This window comes from Cydia amplana, chromosome 14 (assembly GCF_948474715.1).
Source record: "Cydia amplana chromosome 14, ilCydAmpl1.1, whole genome shotgun sequence".
Lineage (NCBI taxonomy): Eukaryota > Metazoa > Arthropoda > Insecta > Lepidoptera > Tortricidae > Cydia > Cydia amplana.
The window spans coordinates 2,664,546-2,679,272 of record NC_086082.1 but is presented as its reverse complement, the minus strand read 5'-3'; the positions used below and the strand labels follow the sequence as shown (position 1 = coordinate 2,679,272).

The 14,727-nt window shown below is 38.8% G+C and overlaps 1 protein-coding gene across 1 annotated transcript in view; it reads right to left on the bottom strand.

Moving 5' to 3' along the window:
- Positions 1 to 14,727, bottom strand: part of LOC134653944 (potassium voltage-gated channel protein Shaw) — a 54,215-nt gene that overhangs the window by 32,464 nt on the left and 7,024 nt on the right. The window contains exons 2-3 of the mRNA XM_063509314.1: positions 5,610 to 5,744; positions 3,080 to 3,290 (exon numbers count right to left, since the gene is read on the bottom strand). Coding sequence (XP_063365384.1) covers positions 3,080 to 3,288 — 209 coding nt within the window. The 5' untranslated portion in view covers positions 3,289 to 3,290; positions 5,610 to 5,744. The remainder of the gene's footprint in view (positions 1 to 3,079; positions 3,291 to 5,609; positions 5,745 to 14,727) is intronic.

The following is a 14,727-nucleotide window of genomic DNA, read 5'->3' as shown; positions in this document are numbered from 1 at the left end:
TGTGCGTACTATATCCCTGAGAGCGATTCAGAGAAAAAGGCAGAAAATATTGCAGTGAGTGAGCGAACATTTCTGCGTATTTCTTTTTTGAGGGTACCATAATGTTATATTTACATATTTACTTGAGAAGTTTCAAGAGGAAGGCCAGAATTGCAGCATAATTGCACTTATATAAAACCGTAAAAGTTTAAAATTTCCAGTGTTGCTGCAATTCTGGCCCTCCTCCGAAATTTCTCAAGCTTTCTGGCCCCCCATGAAAAAAGTTTGCCCACCACTGGGTTAGTATATATGTATATATTAGCGACCCGCCCCGGCTTTGCACGGGTTAACAAATTATACATAAACCTTCCTCTTGAATCACTCTATCTATTAAAAAAAACCGCATCAAAATCCGTTTCGTACCAAAGATCTAAGCATAGGTACATAGGGACAGACAGACAGCGGGAAGCGACTTTGTTTTATACTATGTAATGATTTCGTGAATCTCCACGGCATCGCCTGTTTGAAAACACTCCAAGAATGGAACCTAAAAATATCTAATGCCCACAAAATTTCACGAGACACGCTTGAGAAATGCGACCAACGAAAAATGAATGTCTGTAATACGGATTAATTTTTGCTCAAGCTGAAATTGAGATGCTTCGCACTCTTTGGGTCAAAAATATGTCTACGCGCTGGTAACCGAATGGTGAAGCATGCGGCTTTCAAACTGAAGATCGTGCTTCGAACCCCGACCCGAACCTGTACCAATGAGTCTCTCGAAACTTAGGTAGGGTAAGTAGGTAGTAGTAGTAGCCACTTAGGTGTAGTAGCCACTTAAGTGTACAATAAGTACACTTAAGTGGCTACTACAACTTTAAGTAATTTCCTGTTGAAGCTTTTCCTTGTCTGCCTTTCCAATAGATTTACCTTTGTTAAAAGAATATACCAAGATACCTATATTTTACTAACATGAATAATAAACCAACAACCTTTTCACAATTCAACGGAGGCAGACCTTTTCCTAGTTTTCTTTGTGACTGACCTCCCCTGTCTGACCTAACCTTACCCAAACCTTTTGTATGTTATTTCATACAAATATTGTCCATTTTCATCTTTACTTCACAAATGTGGTACGACTACGAATATCAGGGGTCCTAACCCTAGATAGTTAATACGTTTATTAAATAGAATGTTCTGGCAGGTCAAGCGATAATAAACCCTGTTATAATGTTATTTGTGACATGTAAAGCTTTTTCAATTTCTTTGTAGGTATTGACACAATACATCTTTTAGTAGGAACTTAGAAAGCAAAACAAATAGGTAGATAACATTCCACATACGATAGCATAGCATTGCTGCTTTTGCTATTAGAATATTGGACTTTACTCATTGACAGATATCTAGGGACTAGCTTTACGGGCAAAAATATGAGGCATGACAGGGGCCAGTACAGCGGTGTGAAATCGCTACAACGCGATTGGTTGACGAGTTCGCATCGCACGCGCGATTGGTTGACGAGTTCGCATTACGCGCGTTATTGGTCGCAACTAGTTGCGTTAGACTGCACGATTGGCTGGAATTCGTGAGTAACACCACTGAACTAGTACGATTTTTAGTGCCCCATTAGCCCGTCCCTAGATAATATACGTCAATTACTTTACTCTTATTATACAATTTGTAATATAAGGGTGATACAATGGGTAGTTTTCAAGGAATCATCAAGTAAAATCATTCTCGATTTTCATCCCTATTCATTCAGCCATCTCTATTCACCCCGGTTGATGGTAGAACCTTCTTAGGGCGGCAAATGTTGCAAGCGTTATAAGGTATATTAAAGCTCAATTAATCTGTAGATTCTTATAATTAACGTGAATAAGAAATTAACTTTTTAAAAACACACTAGATCAATCCTGGCCAATTCGGTAAAAAAGATGTCCACGCTAAAATCACTACGCCTTATAAAACAAAGTCCCTCGCCGCGTCTGTCTGTTTGTGTGTTTGTATGTTCGCGATAAACTCAAAAACTCCTGAACGGATTTTCATGCGGTTTTCACCTGTCGATAGAATGATTATTGGGGAAAGTTTGTGTACAATGCGTTAATCCGTGCGGAGCCGGGGCGAGTCGCTAGATAATAATAATCCGCAAATCATTTCCGCAGAAGAAGCCTCGGTGAAGTGGCTCTCAAGATTGTGGCGATTTTCTTCTTTCCCCCATTTTCGGCTCGAGAGCTTCATTTATGCTCTAGCACTACTTGAAAAGCCAATTCGAAAGATAACTGTAGAGGTTTCTTGGCTTTTTCATTTGATTTTCTTGGTTTTAGACAGCCTTGAATTTTTTAACTAATGGTTATGAATCCTGAGTTATTAAGCTTAGAATAAATTTAAAAGTGGAAAAATTACTGTCTTGGGTGAGACTTGAACTCACGCGCGGCCTCTGGATCGATACTCCAGCGCTCTGCCATCTGAGCTACAAAGACCTCATCCATAGCCAGAAAATCTTTCCACCATATGGGGCAAGGGGACCCGAGCGACATCTACCGTAAGAGCTTTACACTTCCTAAACGGCTACCGAAGTTCCGCTGAATGATTTTTGCTCTTCGATCCGGGGCTGACATAGGTCAGGCCCGGATCTTAGACTAAACACAAGTGCCTGTAGTAGTTAACGACCTGCGTCTCTGCCTGATCTCATCACTTGCCTGTAGTAAGTAGTTGAGGACCTGCGCGAACACGCCAGGATGCCGGTCGAAGAAGTACTCGTTAAGCACGGTATCGTAGTTGGCGAGCGCCTCCGTCAGCCGCGACAGTATGACAACAGTGTCAACACTTGCCTGTAGTAGTTGAGGACCTGCGCAAACACGCCAGGATGCCGGTCGAAGAAGTACTCGTTAAGCACGGTATCGTAGTTGGCGAGCGCCTCCGTCAGCCGCGATAGTATGACAACAGTCTCAACACTTGCCTGTAGTAGTTGAGGACCTGCGCAAACACGCCATGATGCCGGTGGAAGAAGTACTCGTTGAGCACGGGATCGTAGTTGGCGAGCGCCTCCGTCACCGAGGACAGTTTCCGCCTCAACAGCCTCAACAGTTTCAACACTTGCCTGTAGTAGTTGAGGACCTGCGCGAACACGCCAGGATGCCGGTCGAAGAAGTACTCGTTCAGCACGGGGTCGTAGTTGGCGAGAGCCTCCGTCAGCCGCGACAGACGGGTGGCGGGGATCTTCTTTAATGTCGCCTTGTACGTCTCGTGCCGGATCCCGCCGACGTTGAGGACCACGCGGTTCTCCGCGTCCATGTTTAGGAGATTCATTTCTGAGGGCAAAGGAAAGGAAGTGTTAAGGACTCACGCTACAACGGTCCGAACCCGGACCGGGGCATCCGACACTTGGATTATGTTTAAGTTACTCTATGGTATACGATAGGTGCTAGTGCTGCACTCTAGCGGCAGAACATTGCAGTAATACCCCCAATTCGAATGTGCTGGACTACATACAAATATTTACTACTATAGTAGCTTTTAATCTTCTTTATTTACTATGTAGACTCTGTTTAAAATGAAACTAACGTAAAACCAAGAAAACTAAATCAGCAACTCTATAAAACCGCTGATGTATCCACAGAGTACAATGTAAAAATAAAACAGAGCATAAAACTGCTTTCAGCTGATGTACTTTTTGCAGCTGGACATTGTGTGAACACGAGGAAATGTAAGAAAAATACTTTGTCCCAAAAACGAGATAATAATGTAGTTACACTACTACATTTTTCTACATTAACTATTAGGGTTAACCCTATTAACTATAGTCGGTCAAACCAATTTGTCAGTCAGTAAGAACCAGGAAAACTACGAGTATAACTTTGGGTGTTAGTACTAGTTTAAGAAAAAAAAATGATTCTCTAGCTCTGTCTCTGTTTGAAATGAGACAGTCGTTTGACAAACTATACATGATAGTTTTTTTTTATCAGAATTTGATGGTTTCATGAACTGATTACAAGTTTCCTTTTAAATATAATACATACTTAAACATATCGTTCGTTGCTCCCTTCATTTGTCTTTTCTCACAATACATTTTTAAGATCATCAAATCTAAGTGTAATACCTGAGTGGACGCTCGAGTTGGGCGTGCAGCGGGGCGGGGCGTGCGGCGTGCATGTTAAACAAATGCAAACGTCTGAGCGGCCTTAGTGCACGCTGCTCACATCACTTGTGAGCCCGACGCCACGCTGCACGCCCCGCCTAACGCTCCGCTTCGAGCGTCCACTCAGGCCTTACACTAAGATGGCAGATGTTTAAGTGGGATTAAAATGTGAACGAAACACCATAGATTGTGCAGACCGGGGTGCAAACAGACCTAAAAGAGATGGAAGACGACTTGGACGCATCCTTGGAAGCTCGATAGGTTGGAGAGGCCTTTGCACTAATTAAACAAAAAAAAAACAAAATCAGTGTTAAAAATCTTAAATAATTTTATCAACGCACAGAAAAATGCGTTTGGAAACAAAGCATTCAGTGAAAACGGGAAAATGAGGAAAACTCAAATGGCTTTTCAAATCCAAATCTTAAGAGCTTATAAATCAACAGTGTTGACAGGCACGGGGCCTACTAACCGCATTTACGGAGGAAATCTTTTTATTTTGACATAAAGCGTCACAATATTTACCTATTCTGGGGAGAATTCACAAAAGCACGTAGAGTAAAAGGAAATGCGTAACTTTTAAACCATGAATCTAGTATTTTAACTGCATGGATAAGACATGATGGGTGGGGGAATGAGCGAACGGGATAGTCTTATGTATCTTTCAGTAGGAGTAGCAGCGAAAGCGCTATTATTGTTTGTCCTTGTCACAGTTTCACATTTTTTTTTATTCCCCACCATAGATTAGTATGGGTTATGGTGGGCAACAAATAAATTCGACTAATCATAGTGTCGGATTGCCTATGTTTTGTCCCTCACGGAGGCACGCGTATACTACTTCTATAGGATCCTACCTTCTATGTTTTAAACACGTTTTACAATGACTGGCGGCCCGATTCGAACTTTAAGCTAGGTATGTCAAATATTACGTCTAGATACGATATGGATTAGATAAGTCAGCGTCAAAAGTGACTTTTTTGTTTGAAGAAACGTCACTTTTGACAGAATATACCATAAACAATGTACATGTACAGTCAGCATCAATAGAAGTGTATACAACGCACCAAATGAATCTGTCACCCTTGATTACACGATTACTTTTCCAAATACAAACCGCCCGATTCGAACTTTAAGATATGTCAAATATTACGTCTAGATACAATATGGATTACATATGTCAGTGTCTAGACGTATCTTAAGTTCGAATTGGGTCGAAATACCTATATCTGGACTATTCGAAAGTATCTGCAACAGTTTAATATTTAAGCCTAGAATAAATTTAAAAGTGGAAAAATTACTGTCTTGGGTGAGACTTGAACTCACGGCCTCTCTCTCTCTCTGAGGCCGTGAGTTCAAGTCTCACCCAAGACAGTAATTTTTCCACTTTTAAATTTATTCTAAGCTTAATAGCATCGTTCGCAGACGTTTCTGCTTGTTAAAAATTAAAATTAGTTTAATATTTTCAAGGAATCTCAATATTGCGTAGCGAGCTTACCGTTGATCTCCCGTCTCCCTCACACAGTGGACTACGGCGACCGGCTCTGTCCACGTCTCCACATTACTGCTATGTAGTCGTCCTCAAGTCTGCTGAACCTGGTGTGGGGGCACATCGCTGCTGTTCCCGGCAATCCTGTTGGCAATGAAACCTGCTTTTATATACTACTAGCGACCCGCCCCGGCTTCGCACGGGTTAACAAATTATACATAAACCTTCCTCCTGAATCACTCTATCTATTAAAAAAAACCGCATCAAAATCCGTTGCGTAGTTTTAAAGTTCTAAGCATACAGACAGACAGACAGCGGGAAGCGACTTTCTTTTATACTATGTAGTGAAGCATAGAATTTTTAGAGTCTGTGCGGAAAGAGATGAGTCGCGGAATGTATGGGGCCCAATACAATCCACGACTCTTCTCTTTCCGCGCAGACTACTCGTATCAAATCGCATCAAAATCCGTTGCGTAGTTTTAAAGTTCTAAGCATACAGACAGACAGACAGCGGGAAGCGACTTTCTTTTATACTATGTAGTGAAGCATAGAATTTTTAGAGTCTGTGCGGAAAGAGATGAGTCGCGGAATGTATGGGGCCCAATACAATCCACGACTCTTCTCTTTCCGCGCAGACTACTCGTATGATAAAATAAAAACCGGCCAAGTGCGATGCCGATAGCGTTTCAAGGGTTGCGTACATTAAATCCGACTCACGCTTGACTGCACATTTCGGAGATAAAGGGGGGAATGGTCGGACAGACAGACGCACGAGTGATCCTATAAGGGTTCCGTTTTATCCTTTTGAGGTACGGAACCCTAAAAAGGAATTTTAAATTAATTTAAATCAAAGCAGGTTCATTCCGAAACGGTTCTATCAATTTATATTAATTCCGCAAAGCAATATTCTTTAGTTTTCCTCTTCTTTCCCGTTTTAGGGCAGTTTCACTTTAACTTGTACTTTAAGAGCCAACAGGAGTGGTCATTTCTCCATACAAACGTACTCGACCGTTTCCTCCGTGGGTTTTGAAGCTAGAGATTGCTCTGTTGAAAAAAACATTGTTTTTTTTCAACACAGATTAATATTGTCAATATATGTGTCCGACCATTTTGCTTTTTTTGATATTTTTGTTTTTTAAGGCGCTAGAGCCCTTCAAAAATGGCCGTAATGGCCTAATTGACTATGCCGCAATGAGAGGCGTGGTATTCAAAACTGATATCAATTAGCCAAAAAAGCAAAACGGTCCGACACAGATAATTTCATAATCATTTAGATTTCCAAATTTGGTTACGATTGGTTATGTTTTGGAGGAGGAAACAGTCGAGTACGAAACCTCGATTATTCAGATTTTTACGCAGGATTTTTCGCCTTGTCCTTATCGCACTAGTTTTAGGAGCCGCTTCCGTTAGCGAGACGGGTATATTTACCTAAAATATTTAAATCTCAGCTCCTGTTTCGTCTTAAAACGCGACTTAAGTCGTGTTTCAGTAACGTCTAACCGTCACATTCCTGACAAAATGTATGGGATTTGACATTGAGCGTCAGTTTTGTGACGATTGCTAACCGGCCGTTAATGGTACCTACACAGTTAAGTGAAAATGCCCTTTTATTATATCAAAGAGAATAGATAGTAGGTATAGAGGGGCCGTGACATAGTAAATTTTGTAGTCACAGTAAATTTACTACCATCTATCGACACACGATTAAAACTCAAAATGAAAATGTATAAAACTATCAAAAAATTTACCTATAGATAAATGATTTTATTATTTTTATATCATTTCGACCCATGTTCTTTCACTGATATGAAACGGTGTCAACGCCATTTAGCCGAGCATAGGTCAAAGGTGTGTGCGCCATCTATCCGAGAATGACTTGTTGTTGATTTCCGAGGCATGTTTTTTCCTTAGACTTTATACATCTTATACAGAGTTACATATGTCTTTGATTAAATCTACGCTCACTCTTATTTTCACTCGCCGCATTTTAAAAAGGCCAGCCATCCGACCCTGACGGACCTAGCAAATGGGTCGGTATTTCGGTTGCGATGGCGTGGCAACCGGCAACCGTATATCGATTCAACGGATGTAAGGTCACACGTGGTATTTTGAACGGTGGAGTTAGTGGGCGATGTAGTAATAGTTAGCTTTCTTTTGGAAAGTACCTATCGAATAAATCAATTGCACCTGACACAGCTGCACCCAATAGACAAATTAATTACTTATCTACAAAAAACCGGCCAAGTGCGAGTCGGACTCGCGCACGGAGGGTTCCGCACCATCAACAAAAAATAGAGCAAAACAAGCAAAAAAACGGTCACCCATCCAAGTACTGACCCCGCCCGACGTTGCTTAACTTCGGTCAAAAATCACGTTTGTTGTATGGGAGCCCCACTTAAATCTTTATTTTATTCTGTTTTTAGTATTTGTTGTTATAGCGGCAACAGAAATACATCATCTGTGAAAATTTCAACTATCTAGCTATCACGGTTCGTGAGATACAGTCTGGTGACAGACGGACGGACGGACGGACGGACGGACGGACGGACGGACGGACAGCGGAGTCTTAGTAATAGGGTCCCGTTTTTACCCTTTGGGTACGGAACCCTAAAAAGTACGGAAAAAGCGTAAAATTTTATGTTCAATATATGGTAGCTTGCAAAGAAATGGATTACATATACCAACAACTGAATTTATTATAACGACGGCGTATAACAAGGGTATTTCATAACATAGCTAAGTAGCCTGTAGACTAGCCTATCACTAACGTTTTGTCTATGCTTTAAAAACATTACATTGAAATGTTGGCAATAACTATTGGATTGGAATGTGTTTGAAAATACCCATATAAGAACACAATAATCATGAAAAAGAACCTAACGCTATTACATAATTCTGCGACTTGCCTCCGATGTCAAGTTAACCCCAAACATGTCAATCCTGTTAATTAAGGGGTCTATAAACACGCGATCGATCCATTCAACCCTACAATAGCCGCAACTTCGTTAATCAAGGTCATAGACTAGGAATCCTCTAGACGGAGTTTAGAGCAATTATTTCATGAAACCGATGCTGCCAAAAATACTGGGGTGCGGGGGGACGAGGTGAGCGAGTCCTGTGCCGTGATTGGTCCGTTCAAAGACACGGACGTCACACAAAGAGACTTTGACTCGAAAATGGAGTAAAACTACCGTATATTTCTGGCAGAGGGGGTAGCGCTACTATGCTCAGTCTAGAGGATGTCTTGTCTCTGATCAAGGTTGATAATCTGACGAGTGTTTGTTTTGTCGAAGCGTTGAATCGTATAAATGCTTGAAGTTGTTTGGATGATAGTAATCTCTTTAACACACACCATTAATCAATTTTACAAGCTTTTTAGGGTTCCGTACCGCAAAAGGAAAAAAAGGAACACTTATAGGATCACTCGTGCGTCTGTCTGTCTGTCCGACCTCCCCCCCCCCCTCCACCTACTGAAACTACAGGGTCTAAAATTTTGAAAAAAAATAATACACAAAATAGTTCTTTACCTATAGATGACAGGAAAACCTATTAGAAATGTGCAGTCCAGCGTGAGTCGGACGTAATGTACGGAACCCTTGAAACGCGAGTCCGACTCGCACTTGGCCGGTTTTTTATTCATTTGCTACGTATCCATGTAATTATGTTTCTACGGGTCAAATCTTACAAGTTAAAGACCCACTTTCCGACTTCCAATGAGGCTGAAAATTTGCATAGGTACGTATTACGTATGTAAGTCGGGTGACAATATTATGATACCAGCTGATCTGATGATAAAGACGGGAGGTGGCCATGGGAACTTTGTTATAAAATAACGAAACCTAAGTTATGTTTGGGGTTTTTTGAGTTGGCTCGATGAGTTTTAGTTGTCTGTTGAAAGGTAAGTACAGTCAGCGATAAAAGCTTGTAGGTACTGCGACAAGAGCTATAAAAAAGCTCCCGTGAAGGTCGCAAAAGTACTGCACCTGCCATCCGAACGTGAACTTTAAACTTTAAACCATTCAAAAAGAAAGATTTTAAAAAGCGGCCAAGTGCGAGTCGGACTCGCCCATGAAGGGTTCCGTATTTAGGCGATTTATGACGTATTAAAAAAAACTACTTACTAGATCTCGTTCAAACCAATTTTCGGTGGAAGTTTACACGGTAATGTACATCATATATTTTTTTAGTTTTATCATTCTGTTATTTTAGAAGTTACAGGGGGGGGGGGGGGGGACACACATTTTACCACTTTGGAAGTGTCTCTCGCGCAAACTATTCAGTTTAAAAAAAAATGATATTAGAAACCTCAATATCATTTTTGAAGACCTATCCATAGATACCCCACACGTATAGGTTTGATGAAAAAAAAATTTTTGAGTTTCAGTTCTAAGTATAGGGAACCCCAAAAATGTATTGTTTTTTTTCTATTTTTGTGTGAAAATCTTAATGCGGTTCACAGAATACATCTAGTTACCAAGTTTCAACAGTATAGTTCTTATAGTTTCGGAGAAAAGTGACTGTGACATACACGGACACACGGACAGACAGACAGACAGACAGACATGACGAATCTATAAGGGTTCCGTTTTTTGCCATTTGGCTACGGAACCCTAAAAAGGCGCCTAGCCTTTCATATAACTATTGCATACTTGAGAATTTGTGTACCGCCGTGACCGGATTGTCTAGTATAGTCTAGTACTTTTTATTATACTGTGGTATAGTAGTCAGAACGTAAGCCACGAAAGCTGAAGACGTGATTTTTTCTTTAATATGACATCCGTGAGTATATAGTAGTGTAATTACTTGATAACACAAAAAAAAATATTGATTTGTTCTAAGAAAAAGCACGGTTTCCTAAAAGTTTTCTGAACCATTTATCTGTATTTCAAAACGGCTTAACAGTCATGTAGTTAGCTATCTAATTGAATTTTAATTGTTCTCACAACCCCGCAATGACACAGTATATTTCAATAACGCCTTAACTAGACATTGATTAATAATTTTCCTTCAAATTTTTTCGGCTGACTGAGTCACAAGAAAAATAATTAATGGACAGTGACTTTCAATTTTTAGATGATAATAAGCTATTTCCCGGCTCATTGGTGTTGGATTTTTCTTCTTATAGAGCGTTTATGATAGAGGAAAATGGGCTATTTTAAGTTATGTATAGAAATAAAGTTTAATTCGAAACTATACGTGTTTTTATTTCACCTAAATATCAACTTTTCATTTAAAAATATAAAATTAAAAAATGGAGAATTCCATTGTGTAGTACGACATTATTACTTTCAATATACCACGTGTGTGGCAAACAAGCATACGGTAAGCAGTCACCGCAGCCTATGGACGGCTGAAAAGCTAAAATCTTTTTTTACTGAAAGAAAGAGCCCGCGAAGCAACTTAAAACACAGAAACGTGACAACTGACAATGACATTTTAAATTTATGACAATATTGTGTCCGGAAAATAAAAACATATTTGACACTGACAGATTGGTATGGTATCGCTTTGACTTCTTAAAAGCATTGTTCGATTCAGGCCGTAAGAAAATTATTCAAAAAAAAAATTATCATCGTATTTTTGGGCAAACTGTTGGCTTTTCTGACTGTAGCTTGTAGGTAGTCGACTACAAAAAGATGTAACCACTTTTTAACCTTACTGCATTGTAATAAAGTGAAAAATTTGTAGTCGACTGTACCTACTTTAAATAGTTTCGAACTCGACTCACTCGCATAATCGGTTAATGTAGTCATAAAAGTCCGTTAGGTAACAAAAAAACTATAATTGAAGACTAACTTAGAGTGGGGAAGTTCCCAAGTTGACACCTTTAATGACCCTTTTTTATGAAACCCGCTTTAATTACTGTGGGGTTGATCTCAAAGTTTGTATCTTCTGAAGAATAGATTAGTTTGCTCCAAGTTCTCGCCGGCCTTTGTTCTTTGTAATGTAATTTAAAGATATACCCAATGATTTATAACTCAAGATAGGTTATAGGCGTTCCAAAATTGAAGCGCTTAACTTGTGACAAATTGGACAAGTTTCCTTTAGACGCGGCTGGACAAGCGCGAAATGTGCACGTGCTAACGAGCTCCCGCACACCGAAAGAGAAAGAGACGACCTTATGTTTAACAACGAATGTGACAAAGATGGATGTAATGAGAAAACTTATCAAAAATAACAGATTTCTTCGTAGGCACAGAAATAAATATGGAAGTATTTTTTGTGCTCCTCAAGTATGAGATAACCTATCTATGGTTATATGTATAATATCATTGGATATACCTACTACCAAACAATTTTGTGTTAGAATTGGGATTTTTTAAATTATATCTACTCAGAATCACGAGCTTTTTCCATTTTTACTGAGAAAAAAAGTGTCGCCAAAATTGTTGGTCCATTTGGTTACGGTTTTCAATGCATCCTTCTATATGACCGTAACAAAACGGAGAAAAATATATTTTGGGGACACTTTTTTTCTCGTATTAGGATCGAAAGAGCTCGGGATTTTGAGTGGAAATAATGTAAGGATTCCAAAATCTAAAATGCAAGTATAAATACAACTTTAAATAAAAAGCGGCCAAGTGCGAGTCGGACTCGCCCATGAAGGGTTCCGTATTTAGGCGATTTATGACGTATTAAAAAAAAACTACTTACTAGATCTCGTTCAAACCAATTTTCGGTGGAAGTTTGCATGGTAATGTACATCATATATTTTTTTTAGTTTTATCATTCTCTTATTTTAGAAGTTACAGGGGGGGGGGGGGGGCACACATTTTACCACTTTGGAAGTGTCTCTCGCGCAAACTATTCAGTGTAGAAAAAAATATATTAGAAACCTCAATATCATTTTTGAAGACCTATCCATAGATACCCCACACGTATGAGTTTGATGAAAAAAATTTTTTTGAGTTTCAGTTCTAAGTATGGGGAACCCCCAAAATTTATTGTTTTTTTTTTCTATTTTTGTATGAAAATCTTAATGCGGTTCACAGAATACATCTACTTACCAAGTTTCAATAATATAGTTCTTATAGTTTCGGAGAAAAGTGGCTGTGACATACGGACGGACAGACAGACAGACAGACAGACAGACATGACGAATCTATAAGGGTTCCGTTTTTTGCCATTTGGCTACGGAACCCTAAAAATGCCCTGAAAAGTGAACTTTTTAATAGAAAATACGTGTCATGGAGTATTTTAACGCCTTATCCACGATTTACGAGGTGAATATAAATAAAATTATAGGTCTTAATTTACCACTTTTACAGTACGTCTGGTGCTCCATTCTCCACTCTGTGCTATAAATACGTACATTACATAACTACGTCGAAAATTTAAAGGGCCATGTGTACTGTAAGACGTTGTACGATACACGTGCGAATAGATAATTTGCACTTGTATTGTAAATAACTATTACTATTATGGGACTGACTGAAACTATCTTATCATAGGATGATATTTATACTAATTAATCAAATAATAGTTATGCTAATTAATCATATTGGAATTTCATTTTGAAATAATGATATTGGATCATCATCTGAACAGAAAAAAAGTTAAGAAATCTATTTACATAATAGAATACATCCACAATAACCCTTTTGTAGTCCTATAAGTGAATAGTATAAAGGCATTTTATAAGTACTTATGACGCACATATTTGTATGCCGTAAAAGCACATTGCCAGGTCATAAATATATACCTGATAATGTCCCAAGGGCCGTGACTTTTGATACGTACCCAAACCAACGCGAATGAAGAGTAATCGTGCACCATTATAAGTTGAGCTACAGATCTTTAGCGACTATACGTAATCAAAGACCCCGATTATACTGGTTTTTCTGAGCCTCTTATTCTGATTGACGTACTTGATACGAGGGAGGAAGGTTTAAAGGGTAAAACCACATAAATTTAAACCGGTATCTGTTGCATATAAAATATCTGATAATACGAGACGCACTCTGGGATTTTCAGTAATGGATATGCGGATAAAGTATGTGGTTACTGCTACACAAAATATTATGTAAAGGTAAAAGCAGGGAAATATTATCATAAGTACGAGGGGTGTTCAAAATATTCTCGGTATGAGAATGAAAACAAACAAGTACGAAAAGTTTGATATTTTTATTTTTCAATATACTCCCCCCCTATGTTCATACACTTAAAAGATCGATCAATTATTTTTTTTAATCCTGCATAAAAATATTTTTTATCTTTGGTGTAAAAATGCTCCTCCACTGCCGCCTTCAATGCTTCATCATCGGAAAATTTATTTCCACGCAGATCCTTTTTAAGATTGGGGAACAAAAAGAAGTCGCTGGGGGCTAAGTCCGGACTATACGGTGGGTGAGTAACAGTTTCAAACCCACATTCAACAATAGCTGCCTTGGCAATATGAGCAGTATGGACGGGGGCGTTGTCATGCAGAAGCATAGTTTATTTTTTATTTCATAATGATAAATTACAGTATAAATTATTCTTACGCTAATCTATATGAATTTACATTATGGTCGTCAATAATGTAGCATGCAAACGTATAATTATAAAATGTCAACAATGATAATCAAAAAACAATACAAACTATTAACACTAACAATTTATAAGATAAGTTCAGAAATTTCAGAATACGTAAATAAATAACGGAATACATGTCAAACAAAATATATATAGTAGGTATCTCATAATGATCGTCATACTTATACTAAGAGCGGTAAGAATAATAAATCAGAACGAATGTCAAATAAAATCAATTTTACATAAACAAAGTAGGTATACAATTTCAAACAATTATTACAATTTTAATTCCATATATTCGTCCACTGAATACAATGGGTTATTCAATAAAAAGTTCCTCAGTCGACGTTCAAATGCTTCGTCAGATATTTCAGTTCTTAATTCGGCGGGTAGACGTTCGTAATAAGTTGGGCCTATTACTCGCGGATTCTTACATGAAAGTGCCATGCGACGCGGCACTGTTCGCAGTCTTCCCGTCGATCTGATTTGTTTGCCCATGACTTCGACACGTTTGAACAAGGACAAGTTCCTTCTCACGAACATCAGAACTTGAAACATGTATAAGGAATAATGTGTCATTATACCATTATTTTTAAAAAGTTCCTTACAGTGG